Source organism: Solenopsis invicta, chromosome 7 (assembly GCF_016802725.1).
Source record: "Solenopsis invicta isolate M01_SB chromosome 7, UNIL_Sinv_3.0, whole genome shotgun sequence".
Taxonomy (NCBI): Eukaryota; Metazoa; Arthropoda; class Insecta; order Hymenoptera; family Formicidae; genus Solenopsis; species Solenopsis invicta.
The window spans coordinates 18,002,743-18,023,508 of record NC_052670.1 but is presented as its reverse complement, the minus strand read 5'-3'; the positions used below and the strand labels follow the sequence as shown (position 1 = coordinate 18,023,508).

The 20,766-nt window shown below is 30.8% G+C and overlaps 1 protein-coding gene across 1 annotated transcript in view; it reads right to left on the bottom strand.

The window, feature by feature from the left end:
* Positions 1–14,802, bottom strand: part of LOC105200671 (sodium/potassium/calcium exchanger 3) — a 192,178-nt gene extending 177,376 nt beyond the window's left edge. Inside the window, exons 1-3 of the mRNA XM_039451622.1 lie at positions 14,583–14,802; positions 14,187–14,411; positions 13,469–13,656 (exon numbers count right to left, since the gene is read on the bottom strand). Coding sequence (XP_039307556.1) covers positions 13,469–13,656; positions 14,187–14,411; positions 14,583–14,721 — 552 coding nt within the window. The 5' untranslated portion in view covers positions 14,722–14,802. The remainder of the gene's footprint in view (positions 1–13,468; positions 13,657–14,186; positions 14,412–14,582) is intronic.
* Between the last annotated feature and the right edge of the window lie 5,964 nt (positions 14,803–20,766).

The window sequence follows — 20,766 nt, the reverse complement described above, 5'->3', positions numbered from 1 at the left end:
ACATATTTAATCCCTTATGAATAAAAATAAAATAAAAAAATTTCTTTGACATATTGTATAATATAATTAAATGTTAATTTCAAACATATGAAGATTTAGAGTCGCTGCTCATATATCGTAAAAAATTGGCTGCGTCTAGCGGAAAATACAGCTTTGCAAGTGTTGTAAAATTCTTTAATATAAATGGTTATACATTCAAACAAGAAAAGTAAGGGCAAATATTAATCGTATCAATGAATTTTACAACGGTATCAATAGACAAAATAGATATATGAATGAAAAAACCTGAATCTACATCCCAATGAGCAGACAATATTTTTTAAACGTTTTTTTAATAAAAATTTTTTTGTATTTAATTTAATTATTCTATTATTTTGACATATTTTCTAGTTGCATTCTTATTTAAACAAATAATAACAGAAAAGTTATTCTAAATGCTAATCCGCATTTGTAAAAATTACTAGAAAAACTATAATTTTATATATATTTATATAAATAATATGGCTTAATTATACAAAAATTCATCTTTTCGATAATATAAATTTACTTAATCTATCAGTTACACATATTAGCATAAAGTGTTCACAGATCATCACGAGGGATCCAGTTCGCAGCGATCACGGAGGTCAAGCAACGTTCACCGGAGTCGCGACTTGGATGGGTGATCGCTTGGAAATTTCCGAGAAAAAATTTCCGATTTTTTTTTTGCGAAAAATGTTGTTTAAAATGTTATTAAAATATTGTTTTGCTTAATTGGAATTTTGTGGTGTAATAATATAATATATTTGTGCGGATATTTCTTAAATATCCTACAATAGTCCTGAAATGCGTATGTATAATACATCCCGAAGATTGCAAATGGACATCTTTAGGACTCCTGATGGGATGTCCACAGGATGTCCATGGGCAAAAATGAGGCGCTCATTGCTAGTCCTTAAGACGTCCCATGGACGTCCCTGTACTATTAGGGTAAGTATGATTGCATACATGTAAGCATGCATGGTTACATGTAATCGTGTATAATTCTTATCAATAGACGAAATAGGTCTATAAACGAAAAAACTTTGATGTACATTTCAATGAGTAAAATTATTTAAAAAAATTTTTTTAATATTTTTTTAATAAAAAAGTTTTTATACTTTATTTAATTATTGCATTATATTGACATTTTTTCTAGTTGCATTCTTATTTAAACAAACAACAGAAAAGTTATTCTAGATGCCTAGGAAAACATTTTTTATATATAATGATAATTATTATGTATAATTATGTTGTGACGTAGCAGTTTTCTCTTGGGGACGCCGAGGCAAGACGAGGCGACGACGGAGCGCCACGCGGGAGAGGCTAGATGGACAAACGGCCAGGACAAGAGCCGTCGGATGCCGGCTGTCCACCCGAGATGATTGCGACGGAGGAACGTCGCCTCGAGAGAAAGCAGCTGCCATCCGCGAGGACGGCGAGAGCGGCGAGGATATCGGATGTCGACGGGGATCGCACGACACCGGCAGAGACCCGACACTGCGCTACCGTGACGTCACGGCTAGATAAGAGCGGCCGCTGATAGGCCGCGCCGCTAGGCGCAAGGATATCGCGCATCCTGTGGGAGGGGTAGCGCCCATCGATCGCGCATCGAGCGCGATCCTCACGGCTTTTGCGTACGACCCGGCTTACGATAAGAACCGAGCGTTACTTTTGGCGAGCGAGCAAGATATCCGACGTGATATCGGCGAGGCGTGGAGAAGTGTCTGGCCCGGACGTGCGCTCTCCCGGCGATTCTCAGGACCGACGGACAAGGAGCAACGAGGCAGCGTCGTCGAGGTACCCTCCTATAATTCGTGTAAAGCCACGAGCTGCCGGTGCCGACTCTCTCGTGCTCTGCGGTGGATCCATTAGGTTAGTGTGCGAGTGCGTCCGTCGCGTGGCGATTAAACGCATTTTTTTCGTGTTTGGCTAGCTCTCCACTTCAAGCACGAGACCTTGTCGAGGCACCCAGCTGTCAGCTGCCGCGTGTGTGTTAGCTGTCCCGCCGTAGAAGCTCGCAAACGACCGGCTTCCCAGAAAGCCGCAAAGTCCTCGTGCACGTGCGTGAGTTGTGCCACGGTCGTGATTGCATGGCCGTCCGAGATATCGGCGCTTTGTCATACAGCGCGTTTTGGATAATCTTGTGGTTCGGTTGCGACGACGGAGTGTCGTCAACGCGTATCTTTTATTGTGCATCTTTTTGAATTAAGTGGCTCGTATTAGCGAAAGCTTGGCCATCGTGTTCTCGCCGCGCCGTTTAGAACGCGCGCGATTGGCTGCCGTGTTCTGCGTGGGATTAGCCACAAAAGTCTTTGTTTTTAGCGTCGTGTATAAATTAAGTTGACTCTCACGTTCTGTTTATTTTGCCGCCAACTTATTGTCTAATTTGATTGCTGTTTTCTTTTGCGTTTGCTTACTGTTTTTTTTCTTTTTTTTTTTGCTGCACAAGTTTCTATGATGCATTACAATATACGTTATTCTTCTTGCTTGTTATATCGACTCGACTCTGTTTAATTTCTCGCCTACCCGTTTTCTCCCACAGGAGAGCCGCTCCGTCGCTGTCTCCGCTACCCCGCCCTTCTACCGGTTAGAGGAGCTAGCCGGCCGCGTACGAGCGACGGTTTCGCATTTTTGGTTTGACTGTTTATCGTGCAGTATGAATTAGCGCTTAGTGTTAAAAATTAATTCTGGAGACGCGACCGACATAATCGTATCTGTCGCCCAACTTGGTGACCTAGCAAAACTTTGAATGTTGTAGCTCCCCGTTGTTGCCGCGCGTGTTTGCCTTAAACATCTTCGGTCTTTGTTTGATTGCGTATATCGCCGCGCTCTCCGGCAACTTAAAGAAAATACGTGACAATGTATAATTATATATAATATATGTCTATATGTATACAATTATATATAATTACATATTAGGAGTACAAATTGAAAACCGCCGTTTTCCAGTAGATGGCGCCAGCGATAAATGCTGGCGCCAAACGTTAGATCAAAAATTTTAAATGTAAGGTTGGGCATCTGGCAACAATTCCTTATCATTGCAGTTGTGAATTTTTATCGGCGTTATATATTTTTTTGTGATCGAAAATGTCGAAATTTGTGCCCAATAAGCGTCATTTGCGGGAAGTTTTGCTTTTTGCCTTCAATTCGAAAAAATCTGCGGCTGAGGCGCGTCGAATGATTGTAAAAACTTATAGTTAGGCTTCCATTAGTGAAAGAACGTGTCGAGAATGGTTCCAACGCTTCAAAAGTGGTGATTTCGGCGTAGAAGACAAGGAGCGTCCTGGACAGGTGAAAAAGTTTGAAGACGCACAATTGGAAACATTATTGAATGAAGATTCATCTCAAACGCAACAGGAGCTTGCAGATTCATTGGGCGTGACTCAACAAGCTATTTCACATCGTTTGAAAACCATGGGAATGATCCAAAAGCATGGACACTGGGTGCCATACGAATTAAAGCCGAGAGACGTCGAACGGCGTTTTTTCGCGTGCGAACAGCTGCTTCAACGGCAAAAACGGAAGGGTTTTCTGCATCGTATTGTAACCGACGATGAAAAGTGGATCCATTATGATAATCTAAAGCGAAAAAAATCGTGGGGCTACCGCGGCCATGCATCAACATCGACGGCCAAGCCAAACATCCATGGCTCGAAGCTCATGCTGTGTATTTGGTGGGACCAGCTCGGCGTGATTTATTATGAGCTGTTGCAACCGGGTGAAACCATCACAGGAGCTCGCTACCAAACACAACTAATGCGTTTGAGCCGAGCATTGCAGGAAGAACGGCCACAATACGAGCAAAGACACGAAAAAGTAATGTTGCTGCACGACAACGCTCGGCCACATGTTGCTCAGGTCGTTAAAACCTATCTGGAAACATTGAAATGGGACGTCTTACCTCATCCGCCGTATTCTCCTGACATCGCCCCTTCAGATTACCACTTGTTCTGATCAATGGCGCATGGCCTGGCTGAGCAGCACTTCCATTATTACGAAGAGGCCAAAAACTGAGTCGATTCGTGGATCGCCGCAAAAGACGAGCAGTTTTTTCGACGCGGGATTCGTATGCTGCCCGAAAGGTGGGAGAAAGTAGTGGTCAGCGATGGACAATACTTTCAAGAATAAGTATGTAACCATTTTTCAACAATCAATACTCAAATTTTGACAAAAAACGGCAGTTTTCAATTTGTACTCCTAATATAATCATATAAAATCATTTATATTCATTTATATGTAATTATACAGGGTATCTGACAATTAATGATAAATCATTCGCATGTTGGTGGAATGGATCAAACTGAGTCAAAAAGTCTTGTATCACTTTACAATCCTTGCAGTATTAATAAATTAATAAAACTTTTGAATTAATCCCGCCCACCGCCAAATGCAAGCGTACGATCAAGATTGCCAAGCGCGCAGAGCGGAGTGTTTACTACTTGCTGAGGGGAAACGGCAACAGCTACGCAGAAATGGCTAGGCCGCCGCTCTGGGACAAGCAGTAAACCCCGCCCTGCGCGCTTAGCAATCTCGATCGCGCGATTTGGATTTGGTAGGCGAGATTAATTCGGAATTTTAATTAATTTATAACTTGTTAACTGTTGCGAGGATCGCAAAGTGATACAGGACTTTTCGACTCAGTTTCCATTCTACCTACATGCAAGAAATTTATCATTAGTTATCAGACACCCTGTATATATCAAGAGGCGCGGACATGTCTCGAGCCAATACAGGTTATGATTACACTAGTCGACACCATTTTGGCCTTAAAATAAACAAAATTGTTTCTGATAGATTTTCATGTGCTGATTACGAATCTGGTCGCAAAAATGTTGTATCATGTCAAATTTTTGAGATATTCTAACTTAAAGGTGCAAAAAATGACGTTTTTTGCCATTTTCCACGACTTATAAAATGTCTAACAATTGTTTTTCAGCCTCCAGTTGGATGTCACATTAAAGTGTTATTCTTATTTTTTCCAACACATAATTGACTTTTTTTGCTGAAATAGAGCAAATTGAATTTTGTTTTTTTTTTTTTAGATTTTGATCCGTCGGCCATGATATTAGATCGGCCATTTTGAATTTGGAAAATCTGTCTTCAGATTTGTATTCAGTGACTCGAAGATACAAATGTTCAAAACAATCGGTTCGATACAAATAAATGTGACACAAAAAGTTAAAAAACAAAAAAAAATCAACTTGCTCTCTTTCAGCGAAAAAAATCGGATCATAGCAATCACATATGCGTTGGAAAGGGTAAGATTCACATTTTAATGTGACATCCAGCTGAATACTGAAAAAAATTGTTAGACATTTTATAAGTCATGGAAAATAGCCAAAAACATAATTTTTTGCATTTTTAAGTTAGAATATCTAAAAAACTTGACGTGATACGACATTTTTGCGGCCAAATTCATAATCAGCGCATCAAATCGGAAACAACTTTGTTTACTTTAAAGTCAAAAAAATGTTGAATTTTTGTTGACTAGTGTTATATATTTATTTATATATAAATATATATAATTATATACTTATTTATATATAAATATGTATAACTATATATATTCATATATGGACATATTTTATATATAAAATATTTTTTTCCGGGGTGCTATTCTGCATTTGTGAAAATAGAAAAAAACTATAATTTTATATATGTTTATATAAATAATGTGTTTTAATTATACATGTTTCATCTTTTCGATAACATATTGACCTGATCTCTCAGTTATATACACGTATCAGCACAATGTGTTCTCAGATCATCATGAAGAATCAGTTTTCAGCGGTCGCATAGGTTAAGCATCGTTAATCGGGCTCACGACTTGAATGAGAGGCCGCTTGGAAATTTCCGAAAAAGAATTCCTGAGAAAGGAATTTTTTATTGCAAAAAGTATTTTTTTAAATGTTACAAAAATATTGTTTGGCTCACGTAGATTCCACTTGGATGACCCATCAAAAAACGTACCTGTTCTCATTGAATATACAATTATGTATCAATCATGTATAGTTGTGCGTGAACAGATGTTATCGTTCAGAGACAAAATCTATGCCTAATTACATGTAGACTATTCATGTATAATCATGTATGAGTTGTATGTTTATAGAAGACCCTTTTATCCCGGGCGTGGTTTTAATGAAAAGATTTCTTGAAAGTAAGCCTCTATACTTTGACGAAAAGTTCTACAAAATTCTACACGAATTTAAGAAATGCTATAAATATCTATACAAAAATGTTAGAATTGAAACACTTTTCTAAATTTTTATAAATCTTTATATTTTTGTAGTGTATCGATTCTGCAACTTTTACGAATTTCTCGGTACAATCCAATATAAAACTACAACGAGTACTTACAACATTCTATACATTTTTAAGTAGTTTATTTGAGGTTGAAAAATTTCTATGGTCGACATTTATAGTCAATTTCTATATTTAAGATCATTTGAAATGCGGTTTTAAAATATTATCAACCAAGAGTCATGTTAGCATATTTTAAGATATTATTTATTACGGTCTCAAAATAAGATTCATTTATAAATACCAGCCTATGAATAAGTACAAAGTTTCACTAAAAATAGAAATTCGTAGAAATTATTTCCAGCAAACACAGTTGCATAACAGCAATGTTAATAGAATAAAATCGGAAGTAACACGCAATATAACATGCACGTTACATGTAATGTCCACATTAGTTGTAATTTCCCACTCATAAGAAAAATAACAGTTACATAACAGTTGTATCATATTTGTTATACAGGAGTCATATTAATAATTCAGTTTTATAACAGTTATATTATTAAAATAAAATGTTTGGTATATAAACCTAATAAATGGCAGTTATATGACTATTATAAGTTATGATGTTGTAATATCAAGAATTCAATTTTACGTAACTATAATATTGTTAGAATGTAAAAATTTGTTATATAACGTGACACACACAAATTATATAACTATTATTTTCTGTGTTTGCAGGATTTTTTTTTTTCTTAGAAATAACTTTTTTTGTAGAAATACATATTTAATTATTAAAATTAATCAATTTCAATTTTAGCATTTTTTGTAAATTTTTGTAGCATTTCTTAAATTTGTAGTTTTTCCGCTATGAGAAGTGGATTTCAAAATAAATAGTAAATGAAAATGTATTTTGACAAATACAATTTCATCCACAGAAAAAGTTTCTAGATTCAATGCTATTATTTCTGTACATACCATAAATAAAATTAATATGGAGATAATAATAATTATTGTTGGGAGCAGAATGTTATTTTATTCTTAAATAGAAGAATTTTTCTATCTATAGAATAGAATTAACTTGGTGTTGTCCCATTAGTTTTCTGAGACACATTTAACCCTTAAACACGTAAGTGGGTCTGAGAGACCTCATATGAAGTTTTGAACGCTTGCTATATGAAGACGGAATGAGATAGAAGGTTTGGACCAAGACGTAAAAAAAGTTTGAAATCTCCTTTTTCAATTGATATAGTTGATCAACTTTTTTGGTCAACTAGAATTTGAACGGCACGGCAGCAAAGTTTTGTTAGGGTCAATGCGACCCATATAGTGTGTAAGTGAAACTTCTTTTGTGAGTATTTTACATAAAAAACTGGACAAAATACGTTCGAACAGGTCGATTTGCAGATGTTACTCACATATACTCTGTTTAAAGTTGGAATACTATAAAATGTTGTAGAAAAAAAGAGTTTTTCCGAAATATATCATGAAACACATCAATTTTCAATTTTAGACACGATTTAATCAAAAATTCCTCATATTCGCTTTGTTACATAAATACATTTTTTAATAGAAATGACAATAATATAATATTTTTTTGAAAGTATGAATCTTTAGCTTTAAAACGCCGTATTGTAAAGTTCTTTAAAGTTTTTTGTTGCAAAGATATGATTTTTTTTAAAAGTGGATTTTTAGATGCCCAAAAATACCTCATATTCTCCATGTTACATAATTATACTTTTTAAAAGAAATGACTTTGCCAAATTTTATTTTGAAAGTGTGACTCTTTACCTTTAAAACGCCGTATTTGAAAGTCTTTAAACGTTTGTTGTTGCGAAGATACGATTTTTTGAAGGAAAAGTGGATTTTTGACCAATTTCTCATTTTTGCTTAATGGTTTTGCTTTTATAACTTAACAAATTATTTGTCGGCAATGCCGATTATGCAGTCACACTCCTGAGATTTTGAACTTTTGTTTAAAAAAAAAAAATTGTAAAAAAATATTGATTGTAATCAAAATTATAGCTTCTCAAAGTTGAAAAAGTCTCCCAGACCCAAAAATGTGTTTCCGTATTTTACAGGATCGGTGTGTTTGAGGGTTAAATTACAGAATAAAAATTTGTGATAAATTTTGTAATATTCTTAATTTGACAATACTTTGACTTGAGGGAAATTTGAAGAATTTTTGAATTTGAGTATGTACACTGAGGATGGCTCACAAAAGAGCTAAAACGTTCACAGATAACAATTCAATTTAAAATTTAAATTAAAAATCTGCGCACTACTTACTGCACAACTATTTCATCTATACCCTTTGCACACTTTGTTTTGAAGAACTTTTTTTTTTATAAAATATCATATAGCCCCCATAAGGAATTTGCTTGTTTCTTAAGTACTAAAAGTATCTTGTCCCAATTATTCCATATAGTCGAAAACTAGGTCTATAAGGACTTACGCTGTACATGTTAACAAAGGTTATTAGTTTCCGCATTAATTATTATATAATGCATCTCATTCGAATCTTTTTTACCGGAGACCGCTTGTTCGCACGATCTCCTATCGTGCGTGGTATTTCGAATTGTGTACGATTATTTATTGCGCACTATTACGAGCAAATATTACAAATATAAGAATATATTGTATAAGTTGAAATTTATATAAGTGTTTCTTTTGTCTTATAATAATAAGTTAATCTTATTTAATTCAATGAATGAGAATAGAAATTATAGATTTCATTTTAATGTTATTTTAATTTTATATTGCACAAGATTGCAATAAGATTAAGTAGAGGAGAAGTGGATAATATGGCATCCATTTTCATTTTATTGAATAACTTTGTTCATAATTAATAGTTTCTATTGAAACTTGAACGATTACATTCGTTAGAGTGTTGTTTGACAGATTCTAGACTCAAAGTATTAAAATATTTATTATCTAGCACGTGTTTTATAAAAATCTAATGCACTGCATAATCGGTGGAAGAAAAAATGTGGTTGTAATATGGCTATTCATAAAAATAATTTTAAAAAATTGGTTTAGTCTAAAAAAAAAACACAGTACCTTGTTACAAAATTATATATTTTTAATTTTTTATTGTTTAGAATTTTTCTGATTTAGAATTTTCTTGCGTTCAGAAACTTTAGAAATACCATTAGAAGTTTTATTAAAAATATCATTTTATCTCTGTTTAACATTCAATAACAAGCATGAAATGACATCTTGTTAATGTTTCTAAACACCGTTCTTTAGAATGACAATCGATTTATTGAAGAAATATTTTGATATAAAAATTTCGCTTAAAAAACCATATTAACAAAATTCTATGTTATTGTTTTAACTTTGTATACTCGAAATGTATATACGGCCGAATAAAAAGTTAAATAACAAAAAAACACTGAAGTGTATGTACCTTTGTGTGATAATACAAGTTTAAGTATAATGAGGAAGGGTATGTAATTGAAGGTTAAAAGTGTACCTTGAAAAAGTTTAGAAATGCTCAAAAGTAAAAATGCCTTATAACAAATGTCAGTCATTATGTATTGGCACATTAGCATCACTAAAAAACGGCGAGCTGTTAAACGAATAACTCCATAAGCAACTGTTAAAATACGTCCTCATAATGAAAATAATAGCCATATTGTTGACAGTAACCATAATACCCTCTTCTCTTCTATGTCAAGTTTACGCTTAATCTTGTCATTAAAAATTTATTTTGAGAGGATTTATTTAAAAATTAATTCAGAGACTTAGGTATTTCTGAGAAAATTATAATTTTTCACAATACACGGAATATTCTCTGAATATGTAACGATTATTCTATTTGTATTTTTTAAAAATTCTTGGAAGATTTACATTGAAGATATTTTGACTAATATATGAATATTGTTTGTACATTCCACATATTTCAGGATATAATTAGAATATTCTTAAACTGTTACTTTGGAATACACTAGGCAACAAAATTATCGCAACACTCATTTATACCAAAATTTTGTACAACTTCAAATAATCATAATTTCGTTAAAAATTATCGTTCTTGAAAAATTTATTTTTATTTTAAAGCTTAAAGTCTCTACTTTAAAGTGCATTTGGTCAATTTTGAATTTCAGTTTTCCTCCTTCCGCTGATTCTTTAAAAGTAGAGGAGAAGAGGGTATCATGGCTACTGTCTACAATATGATTACCCCTATTATCTCCGTTATTGGATGACGTATTATAACTTTGCTTATGGAATTATTCATGTAGTAACGCGTCGTTTTTTAGTGATGTTAATGTGACAATACATAATAAGTGACAATTGTTATAAGGCATTTTTACTTTAGAAGGCACTTCTAAACTTTTTCAAGGTTCATCTTTAACCTTTAATTACTCATATACTTTCTCATTATTCTTAAACTTGAGTATATTATCACACGAATGTACATATACTTGAGTGTTCTTTTTTTATTATTTTCCTTTTTATTCAGCTATACACATTTTAGGTTATACAAAGTTAAAACAATAACATGGAATTTTATTAATATGACCTTTTAAGCGAAATTTTTATATTGAAATATTTCTTCGATAAATCAATCGTCATTCTAGAGAGCGGTGTTTAGAAACATTAAAAACATTATTTTATGCTTGTTAAACTGGGATAAAATGATATTTCTAACTAAATTTTTAATGGTATTTTTAAAGTTACTGAACGCAAGAAAATTCTATATTAGGAAAATTCTAAACAATGGAAAATTAAAAATACATAATTTTCTAACAAGATACTGTATTTCTTCTAAACTAAACTAACTTTTTTAAATTATTCTTATAGATAGCCATATTACAACCACTTTTTTCTGCCACCGATTATGCAGAGCATTAAATTTGTATAAATCACATCCTAAGTAATAAATATCTCATTACTTTGAGCCTAGAATCTGTCAAACAACACTTTGACAAATGTAATCGTTCAAGTTTCAATAGAAAATATTAATTATAAATAAAATGATTTAATAAAATGAAAATGGGTGCCACTTTCATTTTATTACCCTCTTATTTTGTTACCCTCTTCTCCTCTAAGGACGTGTTTTGTTTCCAAACATTTGCATAGTTTGACGCACTACACGAGGTAGGATGAATTTTTTTTGCAAATGTCACGATAGCCATCATAAAATTTCGAGTTTTCCCTACAAATTGAAAAAAATAAGGTTTGTACGATTTTTTTTTAATGAGTTAGTATGTATCAAAGTTATGTATGCCTTTTTGTCAGTTACCGCCAGCATTACTCGGATTTCGATTTGTCTCATTGATGATGAGGCAATCTTCTCTAGCTGACGTTATTCGTCTTTGATCTTTTCGTCTTTTTCGACGAAATTTGCTTGTTTTTTATAACGAGCTCAAACTCAAAAGATAGAGGATCGGTAAACACCTATTTTTCTTGCAACATAACTTTGATACAATCCTTCCAAAAGAGCAATGATTTGCGTATATTGAATTTCGTTCAAACTAGGCATTGTTACGACTTTATCGTTTACTTCTTGAGTAATACAATAAAGAATAAGGTTACGCTTACGTAGAATTTTGGTGTTTACAATTTTTGCATGATTCAGATAAATGCTGTGGAATGTAGTGATTTACATTGATTACCATAAAAATTGTAAACACCAAAATTTTACATAAACCTAAACTTATTCTTTATTGTATTATTCAAGAAGCAAACGATAAAGTTGTAACAATGCCTCCTCAGTCGACACAATTTGTAACTGCCATATAATTTGGAAGTAACAGTTTATATAACAAATGTTTCATAATATTTACATCACAGCTATGTCTATCTATTGCATCTTTCTATATAATATAAATCTGCAATTGTTACATAGTATTAACATAACAAGTATGTAATGCACCAATATGTAGTCAATAATGCAACATGATATTGTAGCAATATAAAATCAATATAATTAATTAGTTACATGATAATACTATTATTATATAAAATTTAAATATTGGAACTATACAGACGTTTTATATTTTTATGATATAAAACGTCTATATAGTTCCAATAATTGAATTTTAGGTTTTGTATAGGTTTTCTAACCTATACAATCGCTATACACCTTAACGATGGATATCTCGGTTCGCAAGACAGAGCGACACTTTTTTCTGTTAGATTCAATGCAATATTGCATGAGATGTTGATACAATATTAATGCTGTATGGGTTATGATCTACGGTGATTTATTTCAACATAAACATGTCGTCACTGTTACTTACCTAAAAAGAGCGAAATTATAATATAACTACAATATTGCAGCAACTTTCACGTTATATAAAACGAGATATTGAAATATATAACTATTATATAGTGAACATACGAGTATAACTGTGTTGAGTGGGTAGTTTGAACAAAATCCATTGTGCGCAAATCATTGTTCTTTTGGAAGGACTGTATCAAAGTTATGTTGCAAGGAAAATAGATATTTATTGATCCTCTATCTTTCGAGTTTGGGTTCGTTATCAAGAAACTGGCAGATTTCAACGATGAAGAAGACAAGGTCGAAGAACAAATAACGTCAGCTAGAAAAGATCGCCTCATCATCAATGAGACAAATTGAAATTCGGGTAGCGCTGGCGGTAACTGACATAAATGCATACATAAATTTGATACAACCTAACTCTTTAAAAAAAAATTGTACAAACCTGATTTTTTTTCAATTTGCATGAAAAACTCGAAATTTTACGATGGCTATTGTGACATTTGCAAAAAAAATTTATTCTACCACGTGGAGTGCGTCAAACTATGCAAATGTTTGAAATCAAATCACGTCCTTACTTTTAAAGAATCATTGGAAGTAGGAAAGCCGAAATTCAAAACTGACTAAATGCACCTTGAAATAGAGAGTTTTAAAGTAAAAAAAAACTTTTAAGGTGCGATTTCACGTAGATATAATATCCAGATATTTACCCTCACTCTACCGAAATTATGGCTATTTATGGGGAATTATGGAAAATTATGGGAAATTTCGGTAGAGTAGGGGTAAATATCTGGATATCCTAGCTACGTGAAATTGCACCTTTAAGTATAATAATTTTTAACAAAGTTATAATTATTTAAAGTTGTGCAAAATTTTGATATAAATGAGTGGCGATAATTTTGTTGCTTACAATTAGTGTATTATAAGCATGAATATATGAATATGTCAGTAATATTTAATGTTAGCTAAGAACTTTTTTACCTCGTTTGCGAATAACGCACAGCACGCAGGCACGGCTAGTATGTTGAATACTGCAGAACCAACAATGGTGCCAACCCCCAAATCGCCTTCCGTTACGAAGGTACCAACGATGTTGATGAATAATTCCGGACTCGAACTCGCAGCCGCCATTACAGTAGCACCAGCCACATCTTCGGTGACATTAAGCTCTGCGGTAAGATGTTTTGTTTATTTACTCATTTGCGGATATTTATGTGCATAATAAGAAGGAAGACGAAATAAATGTAATAAACGCACGACATAATACACCAAACTGCAAGCGTCTTACGCTCGTCATAATGAAACGAAAGAAAAAAAGTCGCAGTTAGGTTACATTAAAACAGCCAACGAAAATGAATCAAAATGGATAAAAACAAATTTATTTTGACATTTTTGAGTTCGCGTTTCAGATTTTTCGAAACTATTTTAATTAAAAAATAATGTAAACATATCTGAATTGATCGTTGAATCCCATTTTGTATTTTAATTTATTTGAATCCAAAAATAATATGGGAACATAAATCCACCCAAATTCAAAATGATGAATAGCGTATTTCATATTTCGATCCATTTGAGTCTATTTGAATTCAAAAATACTTTGAAACTCGGATAAATTAAAAAAAAATTGAAATTTTTAATTCATTTGAATTTATTTTTATTTGTTGAGAAGGCAACGAGAAAACATTCTTCTTGTACTCACTCTCGCAAATTTTCTTAATAGAGGGAACGAAATAGTCGTCGCACACAATGGCAAGTAGTAAAAACAAATAAATAGCGATGATGAAATGGATTATTATGAATCCTGCACGTCTTTGTTGCCGCGTAAGACCGTCGGACGGAAATTCTTTGATCGCCGGCGATGTACAATTGTAACTGTCGTTTTTAAATTGCTCGAGCTCGCTCGATTGCAGTAATTTACGTCCTCCTGAAAAAGTTCAAACAAAAATGTAAAAAAAAACAGAAGAGGGAAAAATAAAGTTCTGTTCGCATAACAGTCGAACATTTTCAACAATCCTTCAAACGACCTTTCTTTTTACGCTAGCTCAAGCGGATGCCCAAAGAAGCGGAGAAAAGTGTTATTATTTTATATACTCACGCCAGTCTGCTGTATAATCCAAATTTGTCGTATTGTCAGAAAACAGTTCCATTATAGCGATGCAAGCAAAGTACATAACTGGTATAGCTGTAACGAAAAGTATCCGGTATCCGACCGTCTGTCTGCGCCGCCATACCATCCTTTATTACGTAAGGACGTGCGTAAAGTACTGGTCCTCTTCTCGAGTAATATACGTGAGAAATGAGACGACACGATGAGAGGCTCTTGATGCGACGTGAGTGGCTACCTGTCGTTTATTTGATACGTAGAGTTTGACCACACGCTTATATTTTTCGTTCGTCAGAAATTTATCACGACTTATAACGATGCTGATAAGATACTGTTTAAAGTAATCGCGTCTTATACTTTCCATTAAAAGACCGGAAAGTTTCCGTGAGAGACTGCTTCATCGTGATTTCTACGTCCGCCTCTTCTGAAACATGGAATTTTTACCGATTTACACGATCGTATATATCTACTGATATCTTTGCGAAAGGTTTATAATGCGTTTTTTTTTAATTGCTTACACGCTTTAAGCACTTGTAAGCATCATTTTATTCTTTTATTATTTTTTATTAAATTTTAAATTAGGACGAAAAATGTTTGCAAGCGTTGTAAGCGCCAAAGCGGTTAAAAAAAGTACGATCAATATTATCGATTTGTCGAAGAAACGTTTCCATCATTTCATTATTTTTTACTTTGAATTGGTCGCATAGCAAATTATCGAAAAAAACTGCTTTAAAGGTATAGGTCGTCAGTTTTATTAACTAAATTGATTTAAACTGGTCACACACGTTCAAATAAACTTGTCAAATCAAAATGTGTGTACCGTATTTGAAATAACTGTGCAATTTTGTCATCTAGACGTTTCGATAGACAAGCGTACTTGTGCAAACATATATACAGCTTAAAAGTAATTACATGAAGCATAAAACCAAAAGAATCTTTATCTAAAATTACAAATCTAACAATAGTATTTAAAAAGTGATCGAAAAGCAATTGTTTCACAAGAACAGATTTTTAAAAAAATTAATGTAAATAGAGTTATATGCTAAGTAAAAATTTGTGACTATTTTTGAGTAACAGCATTAATATTAATTAAATAGTATATTTATAGATATAGAAGGAGCAATTATAGAACAGTTTTGTGTGTATTTTAACGTAATTATTTTTAGAAATTAATCAGTCTCGTAAGATTAAAAATTCAACTTTAAGATACAGCCAGATATTAGTGCTAATTTTATTATAAACATATATTTAAAATATTCTAAAAATTTTGATCTCACGTTAGGTCATCTTTGGTGTTTTTAAGAAATCGTAAATCTTATAAAAAGAAAGTTGAATAATTGAAAACATTGTTACACTTTTTCGTCTTATGTTAAAATTGGTTGACCTCGTTTTTCAGTATTTCTTATGGACACACATACCTGGCGGGAAAAAGTTCAAAATATAAAATTGTAAAAAAAATTAAAAATATACAAAAATCTATACATATATGCTTACCTATAAATATCTATACATATAGAAACTTTTTAGTAAAACTACGTCAAACTATAACTAACATCCGGGTAAAAAAAGCTACGTCAAATTACAACCAATACGTACCCAGCTTTTTTTTGTCAAAAGCAGTTACGGTTCAATTCGACGTAGTCATCAGCGATGTTTGACTTCAAAGATTGTACATGAAGTGCCATTTCGTGATGATTCACGGATATTTGATGTTTATGAGTACATTTGTAGTAGATCAGTTCGGTAAATGTTGTCAAAAAGACGAAATATGTATAATTAAAATATAATTTTTTATAACTAAATATAGTTACAGTTTTACTGATTTTTACATACGCAAATTAGAATGTGGCATAACTTGTAAAAAGGCAATTTTTTACAATAACCATTTAATATTATATGGATGCGTATGATTTAATACAAAAATTTTTTTAATAAAATATATTTTATAAAATGTTCATGTAACCTTGTTTTGTGGCACTTATTGGTGTATGATATACAAATCTCAGATTTAAAAGATCATTAAATTGAAATTTTTTTACAATTAAAAGTGTTTTTTATGATATTAGATGATATTAGTTGTTAATATTCCATTTCCTTCTTGGTATTTTACAAATACATTTTTTCCTCTCTTCATTAAATGGTAAATTACATACGTTGTATATATGTGTACCTATGGAACGTAATTAAAAATTTGATGAACTTGTAGTATAGGATGATTAATAAAACTCTATGGCTAAGAAGTTACTGTTAATAAAAATTGTGTTGTATTAATATTTACTGAGCTATTTTAAAAACAAAATGTTCCACCATCACCTTCCTTTCTGTATTGAATTTTTATTTGTTTAATTACGATTTTTAAGTTTTTTATTGACACGAGAAGACTTCATTTATTATATCAAGATGTACAAAATAATAATGTGCAGTATTTCAAAAGCAGAAAATATATCATCTTTTTTTAATTTTTACAAAAAAATGAATTATATACCATAAAATTTTCCATATTTTAAATCTATTTCTCATATGCAACGATTTTTATTTTTTATTGTCATTTTAAATTATTAAATATTTCAATATATACGTTTTTATTCTTTTTATAAATAATAATATTTTAGAGAATAATGTTTATTTTACGTATTAGTTTAATAATTTTATTTTTATATTTTTTATTGTTTATGTGCAATAATTTTATTTTATTTTTTATGCAATAAAAATTTAAGTTATTTTTTACTGTTAGATTATTATCTTTTATTGTTTCGACCAGTTTGCATAAATAAATATGTTTGCACTTAATTTATTATGTTATTTATTACTATTTATGATATTTTATCCGTATATTCTATTTCTCAGGTCTTTTCCTATTTTTACACTTTCTATTTTTTTGTTGATACTGAATTTAAATTTTAGAGATTATTAATTGCGTATTATAGCTAAAATAATCTTCAAGAATTCTATGTAAATTAAAAGTCTTAATGCATTTATATTGGAGTAATGTTGATTAAAAATGGATATTTCATATTACCTGCTATTAAATTTGATCAAAATAGCTTTCTTGTTGCGATTAAGAATATGGATCTTGTGATATTACGCACGTAGATAATAATGATAAACTGATACTAATACAATGTATAGAACAAATGTTTACGTTATTATCGTAAATCGGTATCGTGTGTGTATTTTGATATAGACCGATTAATTGCTAGATTACGTCCAACTATGGAAACGACGTATAAAGAATTCGAAATTTGCAGTTCTAGATAAAACTAACTTGATATAGACTTTTGCAAAAGTTGTATAAGTGTTTCATCTTTTTCTCTTCAAGATTTATCTTGAGATAATTCCTTAGCAGTAGCGTAATTTTTAAATTTGGATGTAGGGACATGACTTAATACTGAGGAGAGTAGTTATAACACATTTTTCTTAGTAATTAGATTAGACTTAGGCGGTTCAAATATTATAAACTAAAAATCCAATATACATATATGCATATATACATATATATACATACATACATACATACATCCATATATATATATATATATATATATATATATATATATATATATATATATTTATATATTTATATATTTATATATTTATATATTTATATATTTATATGGTACTTGAGCCAAATAAGGCACAGTACTAAATAAGATCCACTTTTAAATTTACCATTTAAAAATGCACTTTATATTTAAAATATATGCTTAAAAGATGTGTCATAGAAAGTAGATAAAGAGGGACTAGAGAATTAATACCGGTAACAACACGTTTCTTCAGTGCAACAAAAGCTTGTAACAAAATGAGGAAATCAGCCGTTTTTATAAAAAACGTTGTTGTAAATTTAATAAGTATACATTATTTTATGATTTATTACAATATATTATAATATCATTTAACTTTCTAACTGTAGAAACAAAAAAAAATTATATATATATATATATAAGGTACCCGAGCTGAATAAGGCTCACCTAACTTATTTTATTTTTTATAAATTTTATTTACGAAGATATTGAAATGAACTGAATGAGAATAAACTGTTTATTTCACCCGGGAGAAAAAGTTTATATCTGATTGTATATAATTGTATACAATTATATCATATTACATATAATTATATATAATAAGATCTTTGCATATTGTTAATTATATACAATGATATCAAAATACATATACCTCCATATCAAATTATATAAAAATATTTTGAGAATCTTACAGGAGAAAAAAATTATATCTTATTAGATGTAATTATATCAAAATATTTATAACTCCATATCAAATTATGCAAAATTATTTTGAGAATCTTATCGGAGAAAAAATGATATCTTATTAGATGTAATTGTATCAAAATATTTATAACTCTATATCAAATTATGTAAAATTGTATTTCATATCAAAATATACAAAATTATATTAAAATCCTTTTCGGAGTTATACAAAAAGTTATATGTATAAAACTGCCAAATTCTATATAAATAATTTAGGTATAGATAAAATGGTTTTTTCGAGATATTAAAGGTTTAATAAATTGAATGCCATGATTACGCGTACCTTCACATACATTTGCGAACACATATATTTCAATGTAACATATTTAATAATATTTCTATTATAATTTATACACATTTTTTTCATTTTTTATACGATTATTAATTTAATCGTTCACATAACTTTATTTAATAAATTTGGCGTGTTACAAATATAATCATGTATTCTTATAACTTTACTCATTAACTTAATGTTCATTAAATTTAACATAATATATTGATTATCTGCTTCTACAGACAATATATGCTTCACTTGTTTCCGTAATTCTTGATGATAAAATATTTTAGTATGAATAATTTTAAACCGCCGAAAAACAATATACATTGTATCATTAGCTTTTATAAAAAATCTTATCGTGCCATACATTGTAGAATCAGAAGAATTGCTTATTATTTGTACCGTATAACTATTAGTTTTATTATGTCTATAATAAATTTCGGAAGTAAATGTCTCGTCTTTTACGTTTGCTCTTCCATAAATTAAATAATTTCTAACCAAATTTTGTTGTAAGAACCTTTTATCTTGCTCTGTCAGTAGCAAATCTAAAATATTTTTATTCAAACATTCAACGAATACTGTTTGCTTTTTATGAAAAGTAATTTTATTTTTTAAAATTGTCAATCCGTCAAGTATAGATAAATTATTAATAATTTTTTGACCGATATTCTTGGTTGCATGTGATAAACTTGCTATTTTTCCATTATAATCTTCGAATGGAAAGGCAGAAGTAGCCTATAAAGGACCCCAACGTTTAACACAAATATCAAGATGCAATAACTGATGCACATTATATCTAACTTCTCTATCATTATAAAGATCTAGAATTTGCTTTACAAATATTTTTAACATGTATTCTGCCTTCTCAATATCTAATAATTTTATTTCGCGTTTTAGTAAAATAAATATAGACGTAACAAGCAAAAGTCAATGTTGAAAATATTGTGTAGGCAAATAATTTTTTAAGGTCGGGATGAAATAATATAGAAGCCAATTATAATATTCCGAAGCTTTATAAAAATAAATTAAACAAAGACTTCTTGGTAATCGACTAAATGTATCTGGAGGTTTAATTTGTAGTAAATAATTATCCATTTCATTTAAATATTTCTTTATATTCCAAGATCCATCTTTATGTAACCATATATTTAAAAATTGTTTCACAATACCAAGTAATACAGAATGCATATATTCCGAAATTACACAAGTTCCAAGTTCTAAAAACGGAAGTGTAGAAATAATAGTTGATCCTTTTATACCTTTAATATTATCAATATTTTGTTTAAATGCTATTTAACTATGTTTAATCATTCTTTTATTAGTTCTCAATGTACTTTTATTTTCAATAAAAGGATAGATACGAACAGTTTTTTTGCCTTCAATTCTTAAGCATTTCTGTGTTTTAATTTCACAGATATTATAACCATACTCTCCGTTGAAATTATATGTATTTAATATTTGTGCCCTTGCAGGCGCGTCAGCTATTATTAATGGTACAACAATTTTTGTATTACAAACAACTTTTGTCTGAGAATGAAGCCAATTTATTCCATCTTTAAAACATTTGAGTAATTTCAAACAAAAAGGATGCAAAAAGGTATTTATTACTGGTTTTTTATTATCGTACCATAAT